A 27,372-nucleotide genomic window follows, 5' to 3' on the forward strand; every position below is an offset into this window, starting at 1 on the left:
CTGCAGAAAATATATCAACAGCCCTTCTTCCATCAAAAAAGGGGGAGGGGATGAGCTATAGGGCTCAGCAGTGGGTAAAGCAGCTAGCCCACAGGGACTTGCAGCCTGGGGGCTGAACACCTCAGTAAATGGGAGAAATGCCAGCGAGGAACACCCAAAGCCCACAGGGAAGCGCCGTAACATGGCCTTTGATTTGCAGCTCTCCTCTTGGAGGGAGCCTAGAAAGCTTTGGTGCCTCTGCTCTGGCCAGTGCTAATGAGGAGTCTCACTCCTCTCGTCAGCGCTAATGAGAGATTACAGCCCCAGTGCAGCCTTGAAACCAGAGTCAACTTGTATCAAAGCACCATTCCGAATTAAGAGCCTTTCCCAGTGGCTGGTATTTTACAGCCCAGTGGCCAATTTCTAAATCATAGAGGCCAATTATTCCCGAAGCCTTTGGTGTGCAGCTAATGAAGGCCTGGGAGGGCCCTTTTAAATGGTTATAAGCCCCGCAGGCAGCAGAGATGTAATGGAGGTGGCAGGCACAATTAGCCATCCCTAATTCCTCCGAGCAGCTGATTAAAGTCTCTTTATCTGCCTTACCGAGATCAGAAGGGCACATATTTGGGAAATCAAAAATGCATTAGGGGCTGTCAGCTGGGGCCGGGGGCCCCGTGCGTTGAGCCCACGGATGCTGACATGAGCCGGTCCCAGGGGATCATTTGTGTGGAGCCACGGCGTGTTCCCCCCTCCCCACAGGGGATGGGCCTCTTGCCCCCAGGTCCCCAGCTTCGGGGTGATGCCCATTCAGCCCTTGGGTGGGCTCAGGGGGCTCCCATGGTACCTCCCATGGGGGTGGGGACCGCCAGAGGGGGACGTGCTCCCTCACCACAGCCCCAGCCCAGTCTCCTGCCGGGCCACCGGGAGATGGAGGGGGGTGAGGGGCGGCCACTGCTGGGACCACCAAGTGCAGGCAGTGCCGGACTCTCCTCCGCCGGTGCTGTCTTCATCATGCTCAAGTCGGCACTGGGCGCCGGGCTGCTCAGCTTCCCCTGGGCATTCAGCAAGGCTGGGGGGGCTGTGCCTGCCATCCTGGTGGAGCTGGTAAGGGGGGAACAGGGTGCCCAAGGGGCAGGGATGGGGATGGGGAGGTTGAAGTGGTGGCAGAGCACCCCCAGGCATCCCCTGGCTCTGCTCCGGTTTTGGCAGCAGTTTCCCAAAAGGGAGCTGAGGCTGTGGTTGAATTGGGGGCGGGGGGTGCAGGGGCTTTACCTTTCGTGCAGCATTTGGCACCGGGGCTCCAGGATCCTTCCCAGTGCAAGACATGCAGAGCCCGTGTCCTGACCGATGCTAAAACCAGCCAGGACAAAGGCTGCAAAAATTGCCTTTAACATCCTTTAGACTTTAAGCTGACTTTTAGCTCAACCTAAAGACTGGTTTTGGCTGCTGCTGTCCTGCATGCCCCCCAAACCCAAGTCTAAACCCAAAGGCTTGCATAGAAGTGTTTCTCCCCCTTCCTTTTCCCTGGGGCCACCACAAAGAGGGCCTGGTGGGCTGAGCCAGTGTCCCCCAGTGGAGGGGACAGGGTGCACCTGGCCTGCTCCTGTCCCCGCAGGGCTCGCTGGTGTTCCTGGTGAGCGGGCTGGTGGTGCTGGGCTACGCGGCGGCGCTCAGTGCCCAGCCCACCTACCAGGGGGTCGTGCGGGCGGTGTGCGGGCCAGTAGCGGGAAAGCTCTGTGAGCTCTGCTTCCTCCTCAACCTCTTCATGATCTCCGTGGCCCTCCTCAGGGTGGTGGGCGACCAGCTGGAGAAACGTGAGTGTCCCCAGTGTGGAGGGTGAGGGGACGTGGGTCCCCCCAGGGAGATGATGCTCCTGGCCGGTGGGGTGCTTTTTTTTTTTTTTTTTGGGGGGGGGGGGGGTACCTCTGACTGTCTGTCACCCAACACGTAGTGTGTGACTCCCTGTACCCTGACGGCACGCTGAGCGGGGGCCCCCCCTGGTACGCGGACCAGCGCTTCACTCTCCCAGCTCTCTGTGTCCTGGTCATCTTCCCACTCTCTGTCCCCAGGGAGATCGGCTTCCAGAAGTACTCCAGGTACCCCCATGGTCACTCTGTGTCAGCCCCAAGCCGTGGTGGGAGCCAGGCTTGTCCTGGCCACCGGTGTCCCCTTGGGGTCTATGAGACCCCACCACCCCCATCCCCTGTCCGCCTGCTCACGGCCCCACCCCATGTCCTGGCAGCATCCTGGGCACGCTGTCTGCCTGCTACCTCACCCTGGTCATCGTCCTCAAGTACCACCTGCAGGAAGGGAGCCTCAGCTCGCCCCAGCCTCCCCATCCCCCCAGGTAAGGCCAGCGCTGTGTCCCCTGCAGTGGCACAGGGGCAAGGTGCAGGGGGTGAGGTGGGGACAGCCCAGGATGAGGGGTTGGCAGCCTCCAGCCCAAAAAAATAATGTGGCAGGAGATCCCTGCAGTGGCATCTGTGCTTCATAGGTCCCCTTGGCCACCGGGGGCCTCGTGGCCTTTGCTCTTCCTCTCCCCCCTTCCCTTTCTAATGTCGCAGGGCCTCCTCCTGGACCTCCATGTTCAGCGTCATCCCCACCATCTGCTTCGGCTTCCAGGTACGTCCCCCATGCCATGGCTGGCCCTGCCTGGAGGTGCTGAGGGGAAGGGGCCCCGAGGTGGCTGCGGGCAGGAGACGAGGCCCTGGGGCCACAGTCGTGGGCCCTGGGCTGGAGGAGGAGGGCAGGTGGCCAGCATTGTCCCCCCCTTGCAGTGCCACGAGGCCTGCGTGGCCATCTACAGCAGCATGCGCAACCAGAGCTTCTCCCACTGGGTCGCTGTCTCCGTGCTCTCCATGCTCATCTGCCTACTCATCTACTCCCTCACGGGTAATGCTGGAACCTCCTGTCCCCTCCTTTCCCTGTGGAATTTTGGGGGGGGGGGGGGGGGGGGGGGGGGGCTCCTCCCCATCACTATCCCCTGTTCCCTCCCTGGGGACAGCCCATTTTCACCTCCCCACCTGCAGGGCTGTATGGCTACCTCACCTTCGGCGAGGCCGTGGCAGCTGATGTCCTGATGTCCTACCCGGGGAATGACCCCGTCGTCATCGTCGCCCGCCTGCTCTTCGGTGTCTCCATCGTCACCATCTACCCCATCGTGGTGCTGCTGGGCAGGTGAGGGGGCACCACAGCAGCGTCCTTGTCCTGTTCCTTCCCCCCAAAATCCAGGTTCCCCTCCCGTCCCTGAACTGTCCCCGCCAGCAGGTCGGTGGTGCGGGACCTGTGGGCACACCCCAAGCGCAGGGTAGCCCCGCTGGCTGACGGTCCCGAGCGGCGGAGCCGGGTGGCACTGACCATCTCGTGGATGGCCGCCACGCTCGCCATCGCCTTGTTTGTCCCCGACATCGGCAAGGTCATCGAGCTCATCGGCGGCATCAGTGCATTCTTCATCTTCATCTTCCCAGGCAGGAGAATGAGGCGGGGGGGGGGGGGGTAATTTTGGACCTGTTCCTTGGGGTTTGGTGCCCATGGTGGTGCTGAGTATCCGCGCTGGTGGCAGGGCTGTGCCTGGTGTGCATGACAGGGAGCCAACGCATCGGGCCACACAAAAAGTGAGTGTGTGAGGGCACCAGGTCCCCAGGGGGATGCGTGGGGAGCCCTGTGAGGTGGAGGGGGATTTTGGGGCATGGTGGGGGGCTGCAAAGAATGGGATGCTGTGGCATGAGGGGGTGGATGTGGATGGGGGAGTGAGGAGTGATGCAAACAGGTATCGGGGCTCTGCTTAGGTACCATGTCCCAGGGATGTGCTCGGTATCAGGGATGTCCCAGGGATGTGTCCAGGTCCCCTATCTCAGGGATGTGCCCAGGTCCCAGTTCCCAGGGATGTGCCCAGGTCCCATGTCCCAGGGTTGTGCCCAGGCTCCGGGGAGGTGCCTGAGTACCAGGACCCTTCCCAGGTGGGGTGGCTGTGAGGGAAGGAAGGAGGGGACCGTGGGGCTGTGATCCTAGAGCCTTGGGGTTTGGAGGTGGGGGGACTGGGTGCCATTGGGTGCTTGGTGTCCATCACTGGGGCGGTGTGTCCCCATCATTGTGCCTGGCTGGTGTCTGGGACGGTTTGGGGAGATGCTGGTGACCCCGCAATGGAGGAGCAGCGTGGTTTGGGGGTGAGTGCCACATCTGGGGGGCTCGAGGGGGCATTGGGGGGGAGACGGGGATGGGATAGAGTAATGGGGAATTGGGGGGGACAGTCCCATAGGTAGGAGGGATGGGGGTGGCAGGAGGGGAAGGGGTGTCGGGTGGGGGGGGGGAGAGACACCGATTCTGGGGTAAGCAGGAACAGCCATGGGGCTGTGCCCCAGTGGCAGGGCAGGGGGGATGATGGCAGTGGGGGGGGGGGGGGGGGGGGTACAACATGCCATGAGGGGTGGGGGGTGGCTGCCAGGCTTTTTACTGGGCACCTTGTGTCATTGCCACAGGGGCTGGAAGGGGTCCCCCAGACCATGCCCAGGAGCAGCACGGAGGAGGCTGGCACCCCACAGAGGAACCCCCCCCCTCCCCCCGGCCCCCCCCTTCCCCCCCACGGCGAGGGCTGTGTCCCACCGGGTCCCCCCCCGCCCAAACTCGTGTCCTCGCAGAGCCGCTCTCGTTGCCTGGGGCATCCTCTCGGTGCTGGGGGGCACCTTCGTGTGCGGGCAGAGCGCTGCCCTGGCCGTGATGGGGCTGCTGCATTGAGGGGCCGTGTCCCTCCCCAAGAACACCGACCCCGGACATGGCCACACAACCGCTGGCTCCCATCATGGTTTTATTCGGTACCATTGTCTCCATTGCTCTACTGTTAATAAACACTTGGGTGAGGAAGGGACCTGGTGAGCCCAACCTCCACCCCGCCCCCGCCCAGCCCTCCAACCCCCCCCCCCCTCCCCGGCAGGCCATGGGATCGGGCAGGGTGTGCACAGACAGACAGACAGGCACACATGGACGTACAGACCCCAGGGTTTGGGGAAGGGGGGGCATGACACAGCCACCCCCCAAGCCTGCAAGGCACCCTCTGCCACCCCGAAGGGTGAAGGAACCGCCCCCCCCCCCCCCCCCCGCGATTTCCATCCCTGCCACCCCACAGCCCTGCTCCCTCCCCTGTAGAACCCATCAGGGCCCTGCAGGGACCCCAACATCCATTTTTTTTTGGGGGGGGGGTGTCAGCACCCGCATACCCACCCCATCCTCATCATGCCCCCACCCCCTTGGAGGTGCCCCCAGGGATGGGGTACGCAGGGTGAGATGCTGGGGGGTTTTGGGGAGGTTTTTTTGTTTGTTTGTTTGTTTTTTTGGGGGGGGGGGCGGGTCACAGCGGGTTCCTTCAGCACAGGCAGGTGACACTCACACCTCCCACCCTCCCGGGGCTGTCAGGATGGGGGGGCATGGCCAGGCCCTCGGCGCTGTCACTCTCGGCTCAGGGTGCACCAGGCAGCTGCAGGGGAATGTCACTCGATGTCACCCCCCCCTCCCCATCCCCCCCCCCCCCCGCTGTCCCCACCCCACCCTGACGGACAACCCAGCCCCGTGACGGGTGCTGGCTGTCCCAAGGGGGCACCCCCGGGGGGGGGTGCCCATGTCATACCTGGCACGGCCACACTGGAGACGGCCTCAGGCTGGCTCAGGGTGTCCACCTTGACGTGCTGGAAGCCCTTGCAGGTGGCACTCTGCAGGTGCCTGCAGCCGGGTGGGGGGTGGCAGCCTCAAATCACCCTCCTGACCCTGGCCCCCTCCCTGCCAGCCATCCCGCACACCCTCAGCCAGATTTCCCACCCATTGCCAAAAACATCACCTCCCCACCCCATCCTACCTCTTCCAGTCCTCCTCAGTCTCCCAGAATTCGTAGACGATGAAGGTGACCCCGTCGGGCAGCTTGACCGCGGTGACACTGGTGGTGGTGGTGGGGAGAGGGGGGTGAGCCCCTTGGGGGGCTGCACTGGGGGCACCCCCTAGATCCCGATAGGGCACCCCCAGCCCTTGTCCTCTGTGGGGTGGCCCCAGCAGCCCAGCTCCTGGCACCCAAGCCTCCTGGTGACCCCCCCTCCCGCAGCCCTGCCCCCAAATATCCCCCATGGGGCACCCACTGGAAGCAGTCCCTCTCCCCAGCCACGCTCTTCAGATACTGCTTCAGGGAGCTGCAGAACTCGCCCAGGTGCTTGTGCGACACCGTCATCTCATCCCGCACCAGGAGGAGGTACTGGAGAGGGGGCAGAGGGCATGTGAGACCCGACACATGGTGACCACCCCCCACCCCCCCCCCCCCCCCCGCATTCCCATGCAGGGACACCCTGGGGATGATGGTGAGGGCCAGCACGGCCACACGCTCACCGTGCATGCCGTGCTCTCACTGTCTGACAGCCGCTGGTGCAGGTCGAACCAGAGGGTCTGGAAAAAAAGGAAGGGAGATAGGAAAGGGAGGCTGGGGAGCCATGTCCCTCTGAATCTGGGGACCGAGCCACCACCTGCCCTGAGGGCATCAGAAGCTTGGGGCAGCCCCAGCCTGGTGCTGGTGGCATCGGAGACACCCGGAGTGAAAGCCGGCATCCAGGGAGATGTGGAACGATGGCGATCTTGGTGAGGCTTTGGTGCCAGGCTCCATGGTCTTGGTAGCCCCATGTTGGCCCCAAATTGCCCACACTGTGTTTCCTCCCTGGTACATCACCACCCTGCTCCCCTCCTGCCCTGCAAACACTTTGCAAACCACAAGGATTTTGGAAACATCTCCAGCACCTAGATGTCTCTCTGTTAGTCCCTAGACGGAGTAAGGCTGCCTCTGCAAGAGGCTTTGCATTCTTCATAGGTTTATTTCTTGCTTAAGTAAGGCTCACGGCATCCCTCACTGCCACCACTGCACTGGTGTAGGTGTGCAGAACCCCTCACCTTGTCCTCCAGCCTGCCAATGAGTGCGGCCAGCCTGCTGATCTGCCCCTCCAACCCATCCTCCTTGGGGTCAGAGGGACCTGTGGGGACACAGAGGAAAAAAAAAACAACGAGAGGCACTCGTGGGAGCCTGGCTGGGAGCTGGGAACGTGCCAGGGTGGCTCTGGGTTGCTGGAGAGGATGGGGCAGGCCCCCTGCTTACCAGTCTGGCTGCCTTTCCCGCAGTCCCTGGGCACCACGCGGGCGGGGGGCACGTAGCTGGGCACGGGGCTGTCGTACCAGGGCTCCACCAGCGCGTGGCCAGCCTGGCCGTGGTAGTGCCTGCAGAGAGCAGAGTGTCTCAGTGCTAAGGGCTGCTTCTCCCCACCCTTTTCTTGCCCTTGGTGGGCAGGAGCCACCCCTCACAGTGAAGGTGCTGTGGGCCCTGCAGTGACCCGGTGGGCAGCGAGCAGCCCCCGTCAGCAGGTGGGAATTGGGCAGGGGCAGGCAGTCGCTGCCTTTTAATCCCAATTTAATGAGGAATCAGCTCTGACGCTGTGTTTTACAGCCCTCTACTTCTCTGCTTTTCAGGCCACCTCTTTGTATTCATGCTGACGCATGAGATAATATTTTTGTAGGGTTCTTTTTTCTATTATCACCATGAGAAAACAGCCACAATACTCTTCATTGTGAGCTGGGCCCACACACCAGCACGTAACAGAGAGGGAAGCCTTTCATGAGCTCTGCCTGAAGCTGGGCTTGTTTCCTCCTTGGCTTTCCCAGCGAGCTCCTGCCTTCCCCATTCTCCCCATGCACTCGCAGACCGGTGGGAGCCTTCCAAAATGGGGCAAAGGAGCTGATGATGTGGGTGGGGGCCACCCGGTGGGATGTCACGCAGGCACCTGGGGCTTTGTGGTTTTAGATATGGTCAGAGGCAGATTTGCTTCGCGAGCATCTGATAGTGTCCCGAAATGGTTTCCATGGCAACCTGTCCTTGTTCCAGCACGCTGGGGACACGGGTGACACTGACACTGTCGCAGCTGTGCTGAGGCTTGGGCATTGCTGCGGAGACCCTCTGTGCTGTAGCTCTGACTGCACTTCAGAAAATAAACCTCAAAGCCATCTATGTTGAAGCCAACTCCTCCACCTTCCCCAGGCTCCCTGCAGTGCTGGGATGCAGGGATGGGGATGGGGACAGGGATGGGGACATGACATCCACACAAGCCATGCAATAGCATCCCCCTTCCCCTCCACCCCTCACAGTGGGGTCAGCCTTGAAGCAGACGGTAAGGAAGAAGGCTCTGAGGACCTGGCGGTGTTGGTCTGCTCATCGATGGCATCCACGGCGCTCTCCACCGAGCTGAGCAGTGACTGGGTCTGGTTGGCCGTCTCCTTCAGCAGGAAGCGGGTGACGAACTGGTCCACATTGCTGCCGCTCTCGTAGACCTGCGGGTGGGGACAGCGTGGTGAGAGCCAGTGCCAGGCCCTGGGTCCCATGGTAATTGCTGATAAATTAACCCAAGCGAGGAAAGCGAGGTTAGCTTTACTCCATCCCTACTCCAAACGGAGTTTGACCTCAGTCAGCCTCAAAGAAGTTTTCAAAGAGGTTTGTCCCCATCGGGTTGAATGAGCAGGTTACTTTACTGTATTTTTGTGTGTAGAAGCTCCTGAGGTAATACAAACCACTCTTGAGAGAGGAAATAATTAAAAATAATGCTTTACCAGCAGAACTGATCTGCTTAAAGCACTCGGGCCCTCTTCCCCAGGACAACCTTGCTGCTCCTTTGCCCATGGCATGTCTGGCTCCTTCCACCTCCCATGAGCCACCAGCACAACTAGACCAGCACTGGCACAACCAGACCCACACCAGCACAACCAGATCAACTCCAATCCAATCAGTCCAACACCAGACCAACCAGACCAACACCAGTCCAACACCAGTCCAATCAGACCAATACCAGCACAAACAGAGCAACACCAACACAACCAGACTGACACCACTCCAACCAGAGCAAAACCAGTCCAACACCACCCTAACCAGTCCCACACCAGTCCAACTGGGCTTACCCCAGCCCAGCTGGTAACACCAGTTCAACACCACCTTGTCCAACAGTCCAACACCAACTTGGTCTGGTTTGGGACCAGCAAGGATGTGGTGTGAGCACATTCACTGAACATTTTGGGTGAGGGAACACGTCTGCATTCCCAAATATGCCTGACTATCTGGATGATCTCCCGCTGGTTGCACTCTTGCTAAGGAGCGGGTATTACACCGATAAAGCTCCTTGGCAAAGGCGTATAATTGCATTTGGGATCTGAACCCATTTCTTCAGCGCTTCCCCCTCGCTGCTTGCCTCCCTAGGGCCCCGTGCACCGGAGCCTGCACAAAACTGAGGCATAAATACGTTAATCAGGTGCTGGAACAGGCTCAGCTGTAATTACAGACAGGTTTTGATTAAGCCCTGGCTCCCACCCCTGCTCTGATTGCTGGTGCCAGGGCATCAGGGGAGCAGCAATGAGCCCCACTGCAGCATTATCCAGCATGTTAGATGAGGTTGGGAGGGAATCGATGAAATGAACGGGGTCACGTGCTACTGTTTGCCCCCCATTCGCTGCTGCTCTCCAGGACTCCATCACCTGCCTCCTACCAATGTCTACACACAATTTCTGATCAGCCCAGGCACACGAGCCTGCTCCTTTTGGAAAATAAAGTGTATTTATGAAGAGGCAGGCTATGCATGCATTTTTGTTCTCTGCCCTGGGACATCAGGTGAACTTTATTGTTCAGTGTAGAAGTACAAAAGTAATGCTCAGTTCTTATTGGGACATAAATCGTCTTGCTGCATAGGTTTCGCTTGTGGCAGTGTTCAACCCAAAAAGCCTCTCGCTCCTCTCCTATAATTCTATGTGATGCTATGTGATGCTGCTGCTCCCCATGGCACAGGCACAAGCAAGAACCAAAGGGGCTTTTGTGAGGCTGGCCATGAGAGCTAGCAGGCTCCAGCTCAGGGTCCCAACTTATTTTTATATTATTTTTTTATTTTGACCACTTTCAGGCAGCCCCTGGATACAGGCAAGCCATCAGGTTAAAACCACAGAGCTTGAAAAATGTGATGCTTGATGCTGATGTAAACGGCTGATTGCAGAGCTATTAAAATCCCCGTGCACTGAAAGTCACTTCAAGATTACTTTCTCCAACTGTGTTTTTGAAAACCTGATATATAATTACAAAGCTCCAGTTACTGCCTGTAAAAAAAACAGCCTAAATAACTGAACATCAGCCCTCCTTCAGCTGGTGCAGTATTGCCTGCTTCCAGCCTGCCTTGATACAAGGAGTAAAGGGCTCAGAAAGCAGACCTGGAAGGTCCTGATGAGAGCTCGCACATGGTCATGTGCACAAATCTGCACAAATTCCCTCACCACCATCCTCGTTTCCTCCCCAAAAATCAATCCATCCCTTCAGATAACAGCTCAGTGCTTTTTTCTTCTTTTTTTTTCTTTTTCTTTTTTTTTTCTATTTTTTTTAAGGTCACCACACCTGCAAGCAGGAGCATCAGATGGGTCCGAGCCCAATAGCTCTGCAATGAAAATAAATTATTTTTTTTCTCCCCATTTAACTAAGTGTGGCTGTTTGCCAGCCAGCCCGTGACATTTGCACTCAGGAGCAGCATCAGAAACGTGTGTGCTCAGATGCTTTTCAGCAATCCCCCAGGCCCTGCTGTAGCAAATGTCTCCTTTGGTGTTGCAAAAACAAGTCATTAAGAGGACCAGCTCCAGAGGAATCCTTCCCATGCTCTTATTAAAACATTTGTCAGCCTGTCCTAGGGAGATTTAATGAGGTTTGGTCTTATTAATTCCACCCCAAAGAGATATTTCCTCCTTGTTTTGCTTGAGAAGTTAAAATATTTATGGGGATAATATAATAATTGCTGCTCATTGAAGTCGCTCTGTGACAGCAGACCTTGGAGGGGTGTATCTCAAAAGGCTTCCCTTTTTCATCCAGCTAGTTCATTAGTTCAATGCTAGAAAGACTTTGACACCGCAGCTGCTACCCTGCCACAGAGCATTTCACTAGCAAGCCTGGTTTGATCACAATAATTAACCAAAAAAAAATCTGTGTTTGTATTAGAGGAGTGAATTTAAGAGGCAAAAGACTTCTGGGAGCTCTGCTTCATGTGTTGATGGGTGTGCCACAGGTTTCGGTGTCTCCTGAGATTCACCATTAAAGCACATTTCCTCAGGAGCTTAATATTCAGGTTAAAGAAAACACTTTGCCATGCTTTGCCTGTGGAAACCGAGGCTGTGACAGGTGCTGGTGCCTAAAAGCAGGCTCTCGTCACTGCGCTCCTGTGAGTACCAAATGACTGAAAAAGGAGATTTTTCAGTGCTGATCAGCATCTCGGAGCTTCTCTGCTGGCATTTTTAAAGGTCACTATTCAGCTCATTAGGACTACAGGACGTGGGATATAAATGAGGACGGGCCACCCGCAGCCCTGGCAGTGCCCACTTCCACCCCCTCAACACTTTACGGCTCAGGCATGTGTTGCCTCGGAGGGGCTGATTCAAATCCCTTGCTCATAACTGCCTGTTTTCTTCCGAGAGATATTTCCTTATAATTAGAATAGCACCCAGACCTTCCCCTTGCTCCTTCCCCGCTCCACACTCTGAAATCCCTCCAGAAGCAGAGGCCCACGACTGATTGCCTGGCACGCAATCAGCAGCCGAAACCTGAGGAGAACAGGCACTTAAATATTTGATAAATGAGAGCATTACCATATGAAAGACCCTCAGCCTTCCTGAAATGGCTCGAAAAAAAAAAAAACACAAATGAGGCACCTGTTCGGATAAAAAGAAGAACTAAGGCACCACATGGATTTTAAAAATCTTTCATTATACATTCCTCCTCTATAAATCCCATCAAATGTTGCTTGGGACTGCTTTCAAACTGCACAAGTTTCTCTCCTCAGCTGCATTTCGGGGCCACCACAGCAGTCTGGGAGGGCAGGGGACCCCCAGATGGAGGCAGGACCCCCATGAGGACAGCTCGGGGTCGGCCCTTCCTGACCCACATTTGCTTTATCTGGTCCCCAAGTCCTGCAGTGCCCTTCCCAGGCAAATTATTGCAGGACTTCTTTCTCATGCTGGAAAATCTTCCTGCATGCAGCATGTCCCCCTCAGTCCATGGGGTATGGAAAACTGGCATTTTTTTATGCCCTGTCCACTTGGTAGGGAAGGAACAGACTCAGAAAGCAAAATGTGGCCTCCCACTCCTGAACACCTTGACTATAGACTATAATTAGTGTTTGTCTTCACACAAGTCCCTAGTTAGCATTATTTGCTACCCACAAGACAGTCAATTAATATAGGCTTTATTTCATATTTTTTTTCCTGAGTGTCCTCGTTTCAGTTAGGACGGAGTTAATTTTCCTCCTAGTAGCTGGCAGGGTGCTACATTTTGGATTAGGATGAGAAGAGCGCTGATAACATGCTGATGTTTTAATTGTTGTAGAGCAGTGCTTACACCAAGCCAAGGACTTTTCAGCTTCTCGCTCTGTCCTGCTAGCGAGCAGGCTAGGGATGCAGCAGGAGCTGGGAGGGGACAGACCCAGGACAGCTGACCCAAACTGGCCAAAGGGGTATTCCATACCATATGGCATCATGATGAACAATATATAGGGGTGGCTAGCCGGGGTGGGGGGCCGGCTGCTCGGGGATAGGCTGGGCATCGGTCAACGGGTGGTGAGCAATTGCATTGTGCATCACTTATTTCGTACATATTATTATTATTAATACTATTATTATTATTATTTTTTTTTCCTGTCTTAATAAACTGTCTTTATCTCAACTCACAGGCTTCACTTTCCGGTTTCTCTCCCCCATCCCGGAGAGGGAGGGGGGAGGGTGAGCGAACGGCTGTGTGGTGTTTGGCTGCCAGCCGGGCTAAACCACAACACTGAGGAAAGTGCAGCTTCTGTTTTCCAAGCAGGATGTACTTGCACGGCCCCGCAGATGGAGGGATGAGGGGCGGACAGGCTCCAGCTGCTGAAGACTCAGCCCGACTGTGCCAACCCGTTCCTGCCATCTTGCCTTTCCCTTCCAAGCTGCTCTCAGCTCCATAATCCCTTCCATTTAATGCCAGGAGCAACAGCCTTGAGCTGGGAGGGGAGGAAAGGAGAAGACCCGACCCTACAGGAGGTCTGCAGGAGCTGGAGAAGAGCACCGCGAGCAGGATCTCCAGGGAAGCTGCTCTTCCCTCTCACAGCAAGGGGGGGGGGAACATGAATTTTGCAGCGACAGACTGGCAGAAGAGCAGTGAATAAACATCTCTGTCTAAAAATAAGCTCCAAGAGAGACCTTCTCAGGCTGTGCCTCCCTGCTGTGCTCCTGGCTGCCTGGCTGGATGTCACGCTCAGCCCCACGGGGCTGGCGATGAAACTTTTTAGGTTATTCCTGAAAAAATACAGTCGTGTGACTTTTACAGAAATCCACATCAGTTATTGGCCTTGCTATAAAAATTGATATTGAAATCTTTCAGTATTTCTGACTAAAAATGTTTTACGTGGACAGATGACTTTGGGCTTTTTTCAGCCCAAACCATTCATCAGATGTCATTGCCGGGCTGTGTTTTACACAGAACCTAAACCCAGGATTTGGCTAACATACAGCAACAGGGAAACCATCTTGTTCACCCCCTGAGAAACTACATAGGGTGAAACCTCTTCAGAAATGAGGGTGGGAGGGAAAGGATCGTTTTAAGGAGTGTCATCACTGAAAAAAAAAGAGCATGTGACAGCCCCACTCAGCGGTGTTACCCAGCGGGCAGCTGCTTGGCTTTTCCACCTCCTTTCCACCCGTTTATCTCATTACCCTCACCTTTACCACCTGCTACAGAAAGCGATAGGGGTGAGCCAGGACAGCTGCTGAGCACTGTTTCTTTTCTAGGTATTGAACTCAATTTGTGGGGCAGAAGGAGGCATTAATTAGGGCTATGAGCCTGCTGGCTTTGGAGGTGGGTCTTAGAGGAGGAGGTAAGAAAAACTTCTCTGTCCTAGGTGGAAGACTGCTGGAGAGCCTCTGTCTGCCAACAGACTGGTGGAAGTCAGGCAAACGTTACTACTTCTTTAACAAGGAAAATGAAGAAAAATGAAGAGTGGAAAGTCTCATTTCTTGCAGAATTACAATAAATACCACACCGATAAATCGCAGCAATTGGGGCTGGACGCAGAATGCATTGCATTTGAATAAATTAATATAATTTAATCTAAGTCCTGTTGGCCAGTCTGTCAACATTGCAATCTGCTGTTGATGAATGTTATCTGCTAGATAAAGCAGAGGTGAGAAATTGCTGTGGGAGGGACACCAGGGCAGCAAATACCACGCGGAGGTAGAGAGGAGCGAGCCTGGAAGGCATCGTTCCTCTGGACCACCTAGGTTGATGAGCACATCTCTTTGAGCACTGCTCCTGAACTTATTGACTGCATCCAACACACAGCATAAAGACCTGTCCAAGGAAAAGCTGCCCAAAAGAAGTGGGGAAACACCACCGTGACCTTCAAAGGTGGAAATATCCAGCAGAAAGGCAGCAGGGTTTGGCACGGGATGGGTGCTGTGCTGACACGTCCTAAGGCAGAGGCAAGAAGGGTGCAATAATTTAACTCATAAATAATGTATGGAAACCTCTTCACCCTCACATACATATATACCTGAGGTCCCTATAGCTGCTGGAGCATTGTCAGCTGGTACTGCAGCCAGCATGCTCAGAGCAGCTTCAGTTTTCCCTTCATGATTCACAAATTCTCCCATCTAAATAGGGATTCTTGTGGGAAAAGGTGTTTGCAGCTCATTTGGGTACAACGCCTGTCCACAAAACACGTGCCACCCTGAGAAGAGAAGTGTGTGACATATCAATGCTTGGCCATATTTCCAGCCCCCGGTGCATTAAATCACCCCAGCTCCAGTCCTGTGCCTCATCCCACACCAAACCACCTCCTCCCCGGTCGCACTGGTTTTCCTATTTACCGACTGCACGATGAAACGTTCACCGGGGGTTATATGAGAACATATCCTGCCACCGGCTTTTTTTAGACACAGAAAGTTCATTTCCCTTCTTTCCAATTTAACTGTATTTCGCACAGTCATTTGAAGGCAGCACGGGCAGTGCTGTATTGGAAAATAATTACGATGACAGATTTTGTTTTGCCATACGAGACCTTCCACCACCGAATCTAATTACTGCTGATACTTTATGAGCTCCTCCAGCATGAGATAATTGCTGCTTTTTCTTTTTATGAACAAGAAATAATCAGTTGTCTTTTAAGGTGAGAAATACAAACAGCAATCAAATGCCACGGTTATCCGGCCCCTCCGGAGAGCACAAGGCACCTCTTGTCAGAAAGGCAACACAAAAGGCAGCCAGGTTTCATTTATCATTTGCAAAGTACTTTTTTTTTTTAAACAGGGAGAGAGAGGGAGGGAATAAGGACCATTCCCAAAAGACCAGTCATTTTCTTCAGCTGAAGAAATGTTTATTTTCATTTGGAGGAGCAGGAGGATGTTGTACCAGCTCCATCCCTCTACAGCACCAACCTGGAGACTGCCTGACAGCATGGCGGGGATTTACAGCTGGAATTTGCCGGTCTTCAGGCTCTAAGAGCCGAGAAACCACGTATCTACAGGAACAAACCTGCACGCTGAGCTGCATGCAGTCACCACCCGCACACAAGCACCTCTTGGGCACAGCTCCAGCAGGCGTCTGCTGCTTGTAGGGGTCAGGCTGCACGCTTGTGAAAGAGTTACCCTGAGAAGTTTGCAACTAAAGGGCTTTAGAGGGAGGTGGGGGCTGTTAAAAAGTCCCTACAGTCTCGAATGTTTCTATAAATAAGCCTCCAGAATTAAGGTGATGTATGTAATTAAAGTTGTCAGGATGCAGTGATGCTGCCTGGAAGTCTATCTGATCTGAATACTGAAGGTGAGTTTCACTACCACCTAAAAGAGCTTGTTTTCCTTTTATTTTCCTTTTATTTTTATTTTTCTTCAGTTCTTTCTTCGAACAAAGCACCTGTTTTCTAAATAATTAATCGATAAACTTTGTACCACTTTGTTCACAAAAGCACAGCAGGGGCTGATCCTCTCAGTGAAATCCGTATTTGCCAGCTCCTTTTTCTGAAGGGTTCTCGCTCCATTTGCTTCCTTGCCAAAAGCCTGCTGGGCGGTGAGGAACAGCAGAGCTCATGGCTTGATTAACTAAAGGTGATGAGGAGGTGCGGGGTCAGCACTCCTCTCCCCTGGCTTTAGAAATTGAGAAGTGAGATGACTGCATCTGAGAGTAGCATCCTTCAGAGCCACAGGAGGAAAACACCTCCAAGGAGGCTTCACGCTAGCCTCAGGTGGGTCAGAGACCTCCCCATTTCTCTCTCCCAATCTACAAGACCATGACGGGGATGACCAGCTCAGGTTTAGACAGATAACCTCCAAACACCACGAATTAAGGCAGATGAATCCTGCCACAAGTTACTGAGTCAAGGAGGGAGAAGGATGAATCTTATGAAGGCAGTGGACTGGGATTATGAATAAGGTTCTGCTACAGATTTCTTAAGCAAATTGATACACTTATGCTCAGATCCTAATTTATAAAGAGGGAATGAGACATCCTCCTGTTGGAAAAGGCTGGGAAGAATTAGTCATATATATTAAACTCATTCAAAAGCAATGGTGGAAAGCATCATGAATTACTGACATTTCTATTAGCATGTTAACATGTATTCAAAATAGTGTATCAGATCCAACTGCCAGAAAATTTGCTAATAATGAATATAAATGATGCGTGAGCAGAGTTAGCAACTTAATTAGGAAAAAAAAAAGGGGGGGGGGGGCGGGGAAGCTGTTAAAGCTGTACTCTCTTTTTTTTTTTAATTTTCTCATGATGTCTGATAAAAAATCACAAATATTTCGGACAGATCAGTGCTTGGTCAAAAACTTTTGCCTTCAGTTTATTATAGGAAGACATTAACAAATGAAATACGGATCTTCCTTTCCTATTCTGCCCCCCCCCCCAAATATTCAAATGGATGGATTTCAATAAAGCAAGGAAATCAGATTCTTTACTCCAAATGAGAAACAGCAAATTTTTCTCCCCTCTGGTTATTAACTCCTAAAACTTCTTATCATTACCACATCTTTAAAGTGGAGCAATCTGAGTTTTTCCCTGATCTTCAAAGATAAATGGAAGGGAGATTTCAATCTGGATTGCTTGGAGGAAGCCTGGAATTGAATCTGGAAGCACTGAATGGTGCTTGGAAAAAGAAAAGTCCTCGTCACTTGGCTCAATTCTCAGTGCGCTGAATTTCCACTCATCAGTGAAGAGGAAGGCTGCTTGTCTCTGGTGGTGGCACTAATGAATGATGCAAATATGCTTGGGAGTGGAAGGAGGGGAAGAACTAATGATTCTGAGGCAGAAAAATATCACCGATACATCCCAGTTTTGTTATTAAATGATAGGGAAAGCACAGGAAAATTGTTTCAAAGGAATGGGGGCTCCATAAATACGTTTCTCCTCAGGGTAAGACACCAAATGAATGGTTCACTTCTCAGTGGGGATGTTTATTTGGCACAGCAGCTCAGATAAACAAACTTCAATATGCTTCTTGGTGTGTGCTGTTTTCTAGTAGTCCATTACTTACAGTATCATTAAGGTATTTGGTGGCTTTTTTTATGAAGCCATGGTGATCAGAGTGTACACGTCATTTTGTCTCTGGTTTTGTGCTTGCATATACAAGCAGCTCTTTTTCTTTAACCCCTGGTCCTTCAAACATACAGCCTTCTAGTTTCTAATCGAAGTTATTCACATATGAATATACATGAACATTACATGCATTTGTATATGAGTATCTGAACAACCTTATTTCTGGAACTCAGGATGCCTCCTAACCCAGAAGCTCTACTTAATGGCAGCTTTATAATCCCTGACATAGCCAAGACCATTTTCCAGGCTTAGGAAGGGTGCTGAGATCCTCCAGAGCTCTGCCACAACAGCTCTCTGCCACCATCTGCTGCACATGCACTTTGCACCTTGCTTTCACAATCTGGCCAAGACTCTCAGGACTTTTCCCACAGTTAATGCAAAATTTCTACCGTCATCATGTTTCTGCAATGATCTACTTACCATGGAAATGCAACAGCACAAGGAGACTGTTGAACAGGCTGAAGACATCTGGATTTATATGCTCTGTTAGCGTAATATTTGCACTGACTGCTCTGAGCCCATGGGGCACGAGGCAGAGTTAGGACTCACCCGCTTGGTGTAGTCCATCGCCTTCAGGATGGAGAGGTTCAGGGTCTCCAGTGAGGCCAAGACATCTTCATAGTCTCCCATATGATCAGCAAAATAGTCTGGGGAAATGAAGAGGGACATGATGAGAATGGCTGATATAACAACACTTCAGGGCTGTGTGGCATGGCAGTCTTTATTGATGGAAGGGGAAATCAAAGACTGATTTCAGGCTAAATATCAGCCAGATTCACCACAGCTCAGCCTCTAGCCTTACGTCTTCCCCTACATCCCCACCTGTGTGTATCTTAGCGCACAACCACAGGCTGCACGGTGTGTCCCCATGCAGGCAGTGGCTCCACCACGCATTTTAGCCCTGGCGTGGTTTTGTGGGCAAGCTAGGGTGCCAAAACCCAACATCTGTGATAGAAATAGTGAGCAGTGAAGCACAGCAGCGGGGTGTGCAATAAGCTGGCAGCGTGGCTGCTGAGTTAACCACTTCTGGTGTGATTGACACAAGTACTGCTAAAAGCTGTTCCTTAGAAGCCACCAGAGCTGCTCCTTGGCACCCAGACTGAAGACTCAGACTGAGGTGACATCTCTCCTGAAGGCAACAAGAAATAAACTGCAGAAAATGATCCCACTAATTAGGTTCTCTTGGCTTAATTAGCAGTGCCTATAGCTATTTACAGCCCTAGAACATATCCAAGGGGAAGGAGATTTTGGCAGAGACAGGAATGTCACAACTTGACTGACAGCAGCTGTTTGCTGTTCCTCTACAAGCCAAACAGCTCATTCTCACTGCAGTGTGTTTATTTTTGTTGTTCCTCTTATTAGTAGTTTACTTGGGGAAAAAAAATAAATAGATCTTAGAGGCAGAGGAAAACCCTTTCCAAAAGTCCTGAAATAAAAAGCTGGGCCCATACATTTTGGGAGAAATGAGGTTCTGTTGGCAGGGCGCAGCTCTTGAGACCACCACCACTGTGGGAGGAGAAGGGTGTCGACTTTTTCAACCTTCCAATATGCAATTATACAGCTTTAGCTTTATTTATTGGCACAAACATCTGAGGTCAGATCTTTCCTTCTTCCACCTTGTTGCTCATGGCTCCTACCCATCTGTGGGCAGCGAGGGGACCCTAGTTCCTCAGCCCACCTCTCCCCAGCAAAGCCCACCAGGAGCCAAGGTGCTTCTCCCCTTCCCAAATCCCAGTTCAGGTTTCTGGTCAACTTGTTGCACCCAATATCAGTGTATTTTATTTAAATTGGAGGGTGTCATGTACAATTTGGTAACTCCACTTGTGTTTACTAGGCACGTTCAGTTCTGCAAGCTGCCCTGTGACCAAGGAGCTCTGTTGGGGTAAGGAGCTACACGACTCACAAACAAATCCAAGAGAGAGCCCACAGCTTCCATTGTCGCCAAAAGTAGGTTTTATACTTAAAATAATTCTTAGAAGAATAGCAAGTGAATCAGAAATGGCAGGCAATGGCCCCTGAGCAATCCCTGTGGGAAACGACCCCCTTCCAATAGAGGTGTGGGACAAAATGTTATTACAGGTTTTCTTTTCAGTCTTTAATTTGCGAGCCATGGGAGGTGCACCAGAGATGCTCTATGCATTTGGCAGCCTGCTGTGAAACGCAGAGGTTTGCCTAAAGATAAACACCTTATTGCTGCTACAAAGGGACTCTGGTTTATTGAAGTTTAGAGTGGAGCTGGAAGTCGTGACATTGCCAGAAATGAAACCTATCTTGTTATTGAGTGCGATCCAGGTGCTGTGCTCAGCTCTGACCCCATTCGCGCTGCAAGAAAGCGAAGGGAAGCATTCCCAACTTTCCTGCTGAATAAGGGAGGTGGCAGAAGCAGTGCTGAGTCCCAATTTCTCCATTATTTGCAACTCTCACACAAAAACATATTTATTTTTTAAACTTCTGGTCCAGACTAAGAAGCTGTTTATCCCACTGAGACAGGAGTTAATGCTGCTTTTTAAGAGTTTTCAAGCATCCTTCCAAAACACCGTGCCCACGTGAAGGGCTGTACTCACCACACAGTTCCTTGGTGTCCACGTTGCTGGAAGACGGGAGGATGAGGCAGGGAAGGAAGCAGGAAAAAAGAGAGAGAGAAGAATTTAAGGTACAGGACAGATGAGGGATGCACTCAGGATTTCTTTCGGGTTGAGCATAGAAATGGATCAACGTAGCCTGGCCCCAGTCTGCTAAACTAAAGCCACCGGTAGCAGACTGGTCCCGCAGTCACATGTGCTTGGAAAGAAAAATTGCCAGTTTTACTTTTCTAAATCGTCAATTCTCCTGATCCTGCCCCTACAGAGCAGCGGTGGGGCCGTGCCCAGCTCCCATCCAGGGCAGTTAGTTAATATCGGAGCATTTAGCTCACCTAATGACATCTCAACAGACAGCCTCCTTGGGAAATAAAGATTAGCTGCAATCTATTTGCGCCTCCGATTCCCACACAATTATTTATGCCACTCAGGCTGCAGAGGTGCCTGGAACGATCTCGTAATAGAATTATATTTTATCAATCCATTTACATCCTGGGAAGCTAGCTCTAACTCATCCCTGCTCTGACCTGTCAACATAAGTGGATTATGGAAAGAGATGCTCTAAATCCTGCTTTCGTTAGCCGCAGCCTCCCGAAATCCTCCTGGAGTGATGTGTCTGGGCTCTTCCCACCCTCCGTGGGCTCAGACTCTCCCCCAGCAAGCCACATGTCCCAAACTGGAGCATGTTACTGTGAAAAAAATATCTATTATTCCATCCCCCGCTGTTTTGCATTGCAATAATTATCTCCTGCTTCCAAAAATGGCCTTTTACTTCCTTGCCTCCTGCCATTATATTATTTAACTTAATTGTGCTTGAATGTTAAGTTGGCCAAGAATCTGCTTTTAATTTTAAGCAATCTTGCATTAAGAATAAGCCTAATTAAAGAAATTACTGCAGATTTTAAAAATATGGTAATGCTTCAATGAAGGAGAAATCAATGGGTGCTTGAGCATGGCCCATGGCATTTCCCAGGGCGTTTCCATCCCCTAGGAGCGCACACACCAGGACCATCACAGCCCCATCCTGGTTGCTGTTTCAGGGGATTTATCACCAACATGAGCCCTGCACAGCTCTGCAGATTTACAAGGTGCTCCTGTAGTTTAATGCTTCAGTAACTAAAAGTCCCCCAGCTATGCCACAAGGATGTTTTAGGATGCAAATACTCAGGATCTGGGTTTGAAGCCTGGTGAAACCCCAACAAGCTAAAAAGATAAAAACCACAACAAGTTGTTCTCTCTCTTTACAGAAGAAAAAAAAAATAATCTTTCTCAGCTACCAGAACACTTGGCTGGGAATCTGTTTTGAATTTTAAGCCTTCTGACATCGATAGTATGACTAATTAAAGAACTTACTGAAGCCATAACCCAACTGACTAAGCCAAATATAATAACATTCGAGTAGAGCTTCAAATGAAATCATTAAAAACTTCTGTGTCACACAGCTTTTCCCCCACACTGTAGGCCACCTCTATCTGGTTCCTTTCCAAAACAAAAGTCTTTCTTTCATTGAAACAGAAAATCAGGAAAACCTAAGTCTGGTTTCAGGCTTTTTCCTCCATTTTCCAACCAGAGAAACTTCAGCAAGGAGCGGAACAGCCTTGCACCCCCAAGCTCAGGGGGATGTCCACCCTTTGAGGTCTGTTTCCAAAGCAGACCTGTACCTGGGAGAAGCTCCGTGTCCATGGGACCTAATTTCTCCAATAGAAATAGGAGGCAAACCTGAGAGCTCAGCTGCCAGCCTCAAGCATCTCCTGAAAAAAATCCAAGCCAAAAATTAATTTGGCCACAAAAGGGAGTGTTTATTGCTCCCCACACGCCTCCACTTAAATGTGCTGTGATAATTTGACCAGATGAATGTACTGGCAGTAAGGAGACAGTTTTCCCTGCTGCTATTTCAAAGAAAATGAAAAGTCCCTAAACTGTGATACTCCTCCCTTCCTCAGTTTCAGCTCAGCCAGCAGAAAGATGTGCCAGTCTCCCTGAATGGGCAGCACAATCAGAAGCAGAATGGGAATTCATAAGTTGCAAATACATCAACAAAGTCTCATCTTCCCAGCACATTTCTCATGCAAATAGCCACAGGGATAGGCTGCTCAGACTCCTCTCAACACCTGAGCATCTTCTGCTGAAGATAAAAACCCTTTTACTTGGGCAGATGAAAGGGTTGCATCAGCAGCCACATGGCTTAGCTGCTTCACCGGTACTGAAAATGGAGATTTTATGAAATCACGGCCTGCTTTTATTTCCATCTTCAATTCACAGCTTTGGGTGTGCTGCAAGGCTTCAAATGAGTGTGGAAACAAATTATCCTCTCGTGTTCACCACCTGCAAATCTGATTCTCATTTAGGAGAGACCAAAGAACAACATGTGCAGCAGGAAAGTATTGCTATATCCGATGATACACCTCCTAGTCCCAGCATCACTGAGTTGTCTCAACACCTCAGAATTGGAAAAGGTACATCCAGATGTGTCCTAGGAGGTTGCAGATGGCCACCCTTGGCCACGAGTTTCTGAATGCAAAGAAACGTTTTTACACAAATCCCAAAGAAATAGAAATTATTCCAGGCGGAGCAACAGAAATACCAAATCCTGGGTGCCAGCCAGGAGCTAAATAACTTCAATTCCAAGCAACTTTCCAAGCCCATCATCTGACACTTCTGGAGAACTCTGCTAAATCCTTCCCGAGACCTGTTAAAGCACCCCCTTCACCTGTCCACTCACCTTAAACAACCTAAGTCATGCTGAAAACCTCCCATGCCGAGCAAAGATGGCTCTTGCTGCCAAAATCCGGCTGAAAACATTGCATGTACCCTGTTTCAGTACCAATAAAGATGCTCCTGGAGGGGACCTTCTGGCACGACAGAGAAGATCAGCCCACCAGCACTTCTCCTCCTGCCCACGGGTGTTGCTGTTGGGGACAGACACACAGCAAAGTGCCACCTGGCCTAGGGCCACTGGGCAGCCCAGGGGAGAGGCTGTACAAGCAGAGCTGCTCACCAGCATCTGGTGGTGAGTTCAGTTTGGGGCAGTGTTAATGCCTCAGAGCATTACAATTTGTGTGTTATGAAGACTATTCCAGCTTTGATGGGAAAGAAGAGAGAGGAAGAAAAAGAGGGGGAAAAATAGGGGGATGGTTAGCATTGAATACAAACCAGTAATGGACTCTTGGTGATGCTGAATCCACAGTTAGGCAGCACTCTTTGGAGAGCAACAGGTCTAAAAAGCCTGGACCTGGCCCAGAAAGCCCACTAGAGCCATGTGCAGGTGTCCCACCTCGCAGCACAGCGCCTGGAGACAGTTGCCATAGCACTCGCCACCAGCAGTAATTGCGGATGTGATGGGAAGATGTCTTCTGCAGACAATGACCTGCCATGCAATTACATTTCGCTTGTAGCAGTAATAAACCTTGTAAAAATGAAGCGAAGAGGCTATTAAACTTGTTAAAGAGGCTCTCTGAAGTTCAAAACCATCACGGTTGGGCGTGTTGTGGGTTTTCCTGGGTTCTGGAAAGGGAAAAGTCTTCTGCAACGATTGCTGGTGCCTTCCTGGGGTCCATGCAGACCACGGGCCCCATTCCCTGTCCATGGCCATGTCATTTTAAGGACTCCCACCTGCTGGTGCATTTCCAGGCTGGTTCAGCTGTGAATTATCTGACAGAACAAAACACCCAGCTCCAATTATCAAGGGCATCAAGAAAAGAGACCGAAGCATGGATGCAAATGAAACAAATGTTATGGATGCTGTCGGAAAGCATGCTTTCGAGCTCTCACTGGTTGAAAGAGAAATAAATGTCACTTTCAAAAAAAGGCAGGGGCAACAAGCTGGCACCTGCGGAGCAACAGACATTTGTTTGTTCATTCATCAGCAAGTGCAATATGGCACGTCAGGCTGCCAGCCGTACTTGGATGCACAGCTCCAGAGACAGGGGCTGGGTGCTGCTGACGAGCTGGGCTCTAAGGCTTTGCTCTTCCCTCCCTGTTGTTTCTATAAATGAACATCAAGATTTTAGCCAAAAGGTGGGATGTTCTGGAAAGTGCCAATCATGAATCTGAACCCCCCAAAGTCTGTGAAGCCCAAGCAGAGACCATCCTGTACGAAACCACAGAGTGCTGCTCATCTCGGGGCTTTAATAGTTCCTTCGCAAGGTCTTTTCATGATCTCTTTAAAATAACCGGCAACTTCTGTCTCCGCTTTGCCACAGGTGGCCAGAACCTCTAACCACCCACTTGCAAAAGCAAATCTCTCAAAGAGCTCATAAAACCTCTGCGCAAGAGGAAGGCAACACAATAAAATGCCTGCTTACCGTGCAATTGATAGCCTGAAAAAACAGATCAATACCGCACGCTGATTTACTGAGCCTGATCCAACAGTTGGTTCCTGAGCACAGTCATCACCTTAAATAAAACAGACATTTAGTACAGTACTAAACCTTTCCAAGTCTCAGTGTGTGCCAAATCCCTAATAAATTGCATCTAAACCCTCAACTTTTTTTTTTTTTTTGGGTGGATGACTTGATCTTGAAAATATCACTCTGCCCACCAGTAGATCAAAGCTAAGAGGAGGCAGGTTTAATCACAGCCTACAAGTACCTTCTAGTGGGGATGGCACTTCCAATCGATTAAGTCACTGATTATTCTCCATTTTTTTTGGCAGAGCGCTGGGCACAGGAGCCTGGACAGGGCAGATGTGAAGCAGGGACCCATGAGCCTCTGGGGTATTCCCTCCAGCTCTGCTTCTGGACCACAGTGTGAATTTTGTGACAGTTCCCAAATGTCTCATTGAGACATTGGATTCCTTCGTTTTGGCACCCCAGTGCCACGGAGAGCTTCAGTCTGTGTCCTGCATCTCAGCCTGCTTGTAAACCGAGCCCTTCACCTCTCAAAAAGCACCAGGAAGGAAAGGGAAGGAAAGGTCTCACCATCCCCATCACCGCCCCACCACGCACCGCTGCAGGGAACCCGAGGGCACCCACAAAGCCAGCGCTGCCCTTCGGTGCCCACCGTGACAGCAGGTTACTTATTTATGCTTTATCTTCTCATTTTTTCTTTTAGCTCAATTTTCCAACCAAGCCATTGAAAGAAAAGCAATGAAATACCCTTCCCTTTTGGGGGAAAGAGGGTTTCTCTCTTTCTTCTTCTTCTTCTTTTTTTTTTTTTTTTTCATAAACCGCCAGTGGTATTAATCACTCAGAAACGGCTTATTTTGGATGAAGGAACTTATAACACTTTGCCTGTTTCTGATTGATACGTAAGCCTGGGCTCACCTGATTTGTTTTATTTGGGTGAGTAACATATAAGTCTCGTTAAGTAATTAACTTAATGCCAGCCACCTGAGCAATCCATCACCAACACCCTACCTTCTCCTTGGCTGGGCTGTCTCCAGCCTTGTGCTCATAATAAAACACAATTGTCCTGAATCTTTCAACTCTCTCTCTCTTGCACCCAGCTCACTGTCCACGCTGGAGGAAGGTTCTGCTTTACAGCAGCTCAGGATGGATTTGGCCGCCCTGTAATCCTGGGCTGCACCAGAGACCAGAAAAACTAATTGCTGTGAGCAAAGCCGAGTGATGTGCTAATTGCCAGAAGCAGATGCTAAGGCACTGAGAGCATGAGGTACAATGAAATCATCTTCCCTCTCCTGGTAGGCTTCGTGCACATCTTGGTCCCCACCAAAAAGGAGGGGAAGGACTCAAAGCTTCAGGGTGCAGGGTCAGTGATACACTGCTGGCAGGGAGCTAGCAGAGGAACAGTAAAACAAAAATCCCTCCTCTCTTCTGCCTGCTTTTTACCCATAGCTTTATTTCTCATATGTTCTCCTACTGCATTTCAGTGATCTGAAACCCCTCTCCCCTAACTCAGCCTCAGGACAGACAGCTTGCGCTGCCCACCCAGCAGCAGCTGGCGCCTTCACTGCTTGATCACGGTGCCCTGGGCACATTTACTCATTCAGAAAAAGCACATGGATATGTTTGTGAGGCTGGAGCTTACACCAAAAAGCTACAATCTCTTTGAATGCTTCCGTGACTCAGACACAAGCAGCTGGTTGGAATTAGGTATCTCCGTCATTTGTGTTTTTAATGCAAGATCCAGGCGGCGTTCTGTTCCCTAGGAAAGAAAACACCCGATGCAGAGCAGCCCTGCACAATATAAAAAATAAGAAGCCAAGACCCAGCTCCAGCTGGGAAGCCCTGGGCTATGACAATCCTCATGGTGCTGGCTCAGAGAAACCCTCCCCAGCCCTCACCCTTTGCAGCCACATTGCTCCCACTGCGCCCAGCTCCCCCCTGCCTCAGGGATCCCGCACAAAGGCTGACAGGGAAGCACCAGGGGACAGCATCTGGGAACAACTCCTCAGATGTTTGCTTACATGAGCTTCTGTAGTTTTTTTTCCAGCTTTGCCCTTCCTCCTGACGACCTTCCCAGGGACGTTTTTTTTTTCTAAGAGTACTTTTTCTTTGCTGGAGCTTGGAGCCGATCTGAGATGTGTGCTCATGGAGCAATAAATGAAAAGATAACACCAGAGAGCCACGGCGACAGACCGAGATGCTTTGTAGCTCCACCAGCACTGCTGCTGAGCACCAGCTTTGGCACCAAATGTTTCTTTGCTTCAAGGAAAAGTGCAGCATCGCGTAGCCTAAGCAAGATGTAGTCATAGAGAAGAACGACCTGGGGCTCAGAAAACATTTTCCACAACCCTCATGAAGTGTCCGTGCTCCTGAGAGCCAGAAATTAGAGCCAGACATATAATTTTCATGCAATCATTCAGTCCCTTTCAGAAGGGACTAGAACTGTCTCTTGAATAGGTTAATAAAAATCTCAGCTGATTACATGATCCGTAGTTTGTTTCCCAGAGAGCTAATTGAGAACATTCAAAATTCAGAAATTACATTGATTCCAATGGGCACATCCATCTCCGTAATGTGGGCTTCAGCTCCCAGATGAAGCCACCGCCACACTGAATCAGGTTTGCAATGCAAACAGTCAAGATTAGGGAGGGAAGAAGAAAGAAAAAAACAGGAAAAAACACTCAATCATAATCATCATTGTTCCTTGACCAAGAAGTACTTTCTGTTCAGATTTGAGAGGACTGGAGAAAACCAGCAGCAGCAGCAGAGCACTGCTGCTAACCCCTCCCCGCCCACAACAGACTCTATTGAGTGGACACCAGACCTGATGTAG

At 51.2% G+C, this 27,372-nt stretch overlaps 2 protein-coding genes across 2 annotated transcripts in view; one reads left to right on the top strand and one right to left on the bottom strand.

Annotated features, from left to right (window-relative positions):
* The first annotated feature begins 906 nt into the window (after positions 1 to 906).
* On the top strand, positions 907 to 4,713 carry SLC38A8 (solute carrier family 38 member 8). The gene is made up of 10 exons (XM_035543621.1): positions 907 to 1,083; positions 1,595 to 1,793; positions 1,931 to 2,075; positions 2,222 to 2,326; positions 2,544 to 2,601; positions 2,757 to 2,871; positions 3,009 to 3,156; positions 3,247 to 3,446; positions 3,542 to 3,593; positions 4,617 to 4,713. Exons 1-10 carry the CDS (start codon positions 907 to 909, stop codon positions 4,711 to 4,713), a joined length of 1,296 nt encoding a protein of 431 aa, XP_035399514.1.
* A 707-nt stretch (positions 4,714 to 5,420) lies between these two features.
* The window catches only part of NECAB2 (N-terminal EF-hand calcium binding protein 2), a 59,172-nt gene continuing 37,220 nt past the window's right edge, over positions 5,421 to 27,372 (bottom strand). The window contains exons 4-13 of the mRNA XM_050713287.1: positions 20,179 to 20,204; positions 18,164 to 18,261; positions 8,183 to 8,319; positions 7,097 to 7,215; positions 6,895 to 6,974; positions 6,343 to 6,399; positions 6,099 to 6,211; positions 5,825 to 5,902; positions 5,600 to 5,691; positions 5,421 to 5,449 (exon numbers count right to left, since the gene is read on the bottom strand). Coding sequence (XP_050569244.1) covers positions 5,421 to 5,449; positions 5,600 to 5,691; positions 5,825 to 5,902; positions 6,099 to 6,211; positions 6,343 to 6,399; positions 6,895 to 6,974; positions 7,097 to 7,215; positions 8,183 to 8,319; positions 18,164 to 18,261; positions 20,179 to 20,204 — 829 coding nt within the window. The remainder of the gene's footprint in view (positions 5,450 to 5,599; positions 5,692 to 5,824; positions 5,903 to 6,098; positions 6,212 to 6,342; positions 6,400 to 6,894; positions 6,975 to 7,096; positions 7,216 to 8,182; positions 8,320 to 18,163; positions 18,262 to 20,178; positions 20,205 to 27,372) is intronic.

This window comes from Cygnus atratus, chromosome 12 (genome assembly GCF_013377495.2).
Source record: "Cygnus atratus isolate AKBS03 ecotype Queensland, Australia chromosome 12, CAtr_DNAZoo_HiC_assembly, whole genome shotgun sequence".
NCBI classification, from domain to species: domain Eukaryota; kingdom Metazoa; phylum Chordata; class Aves; order Anseriformes; family Anatidae; genus Cygnus; species Cygnus atratus.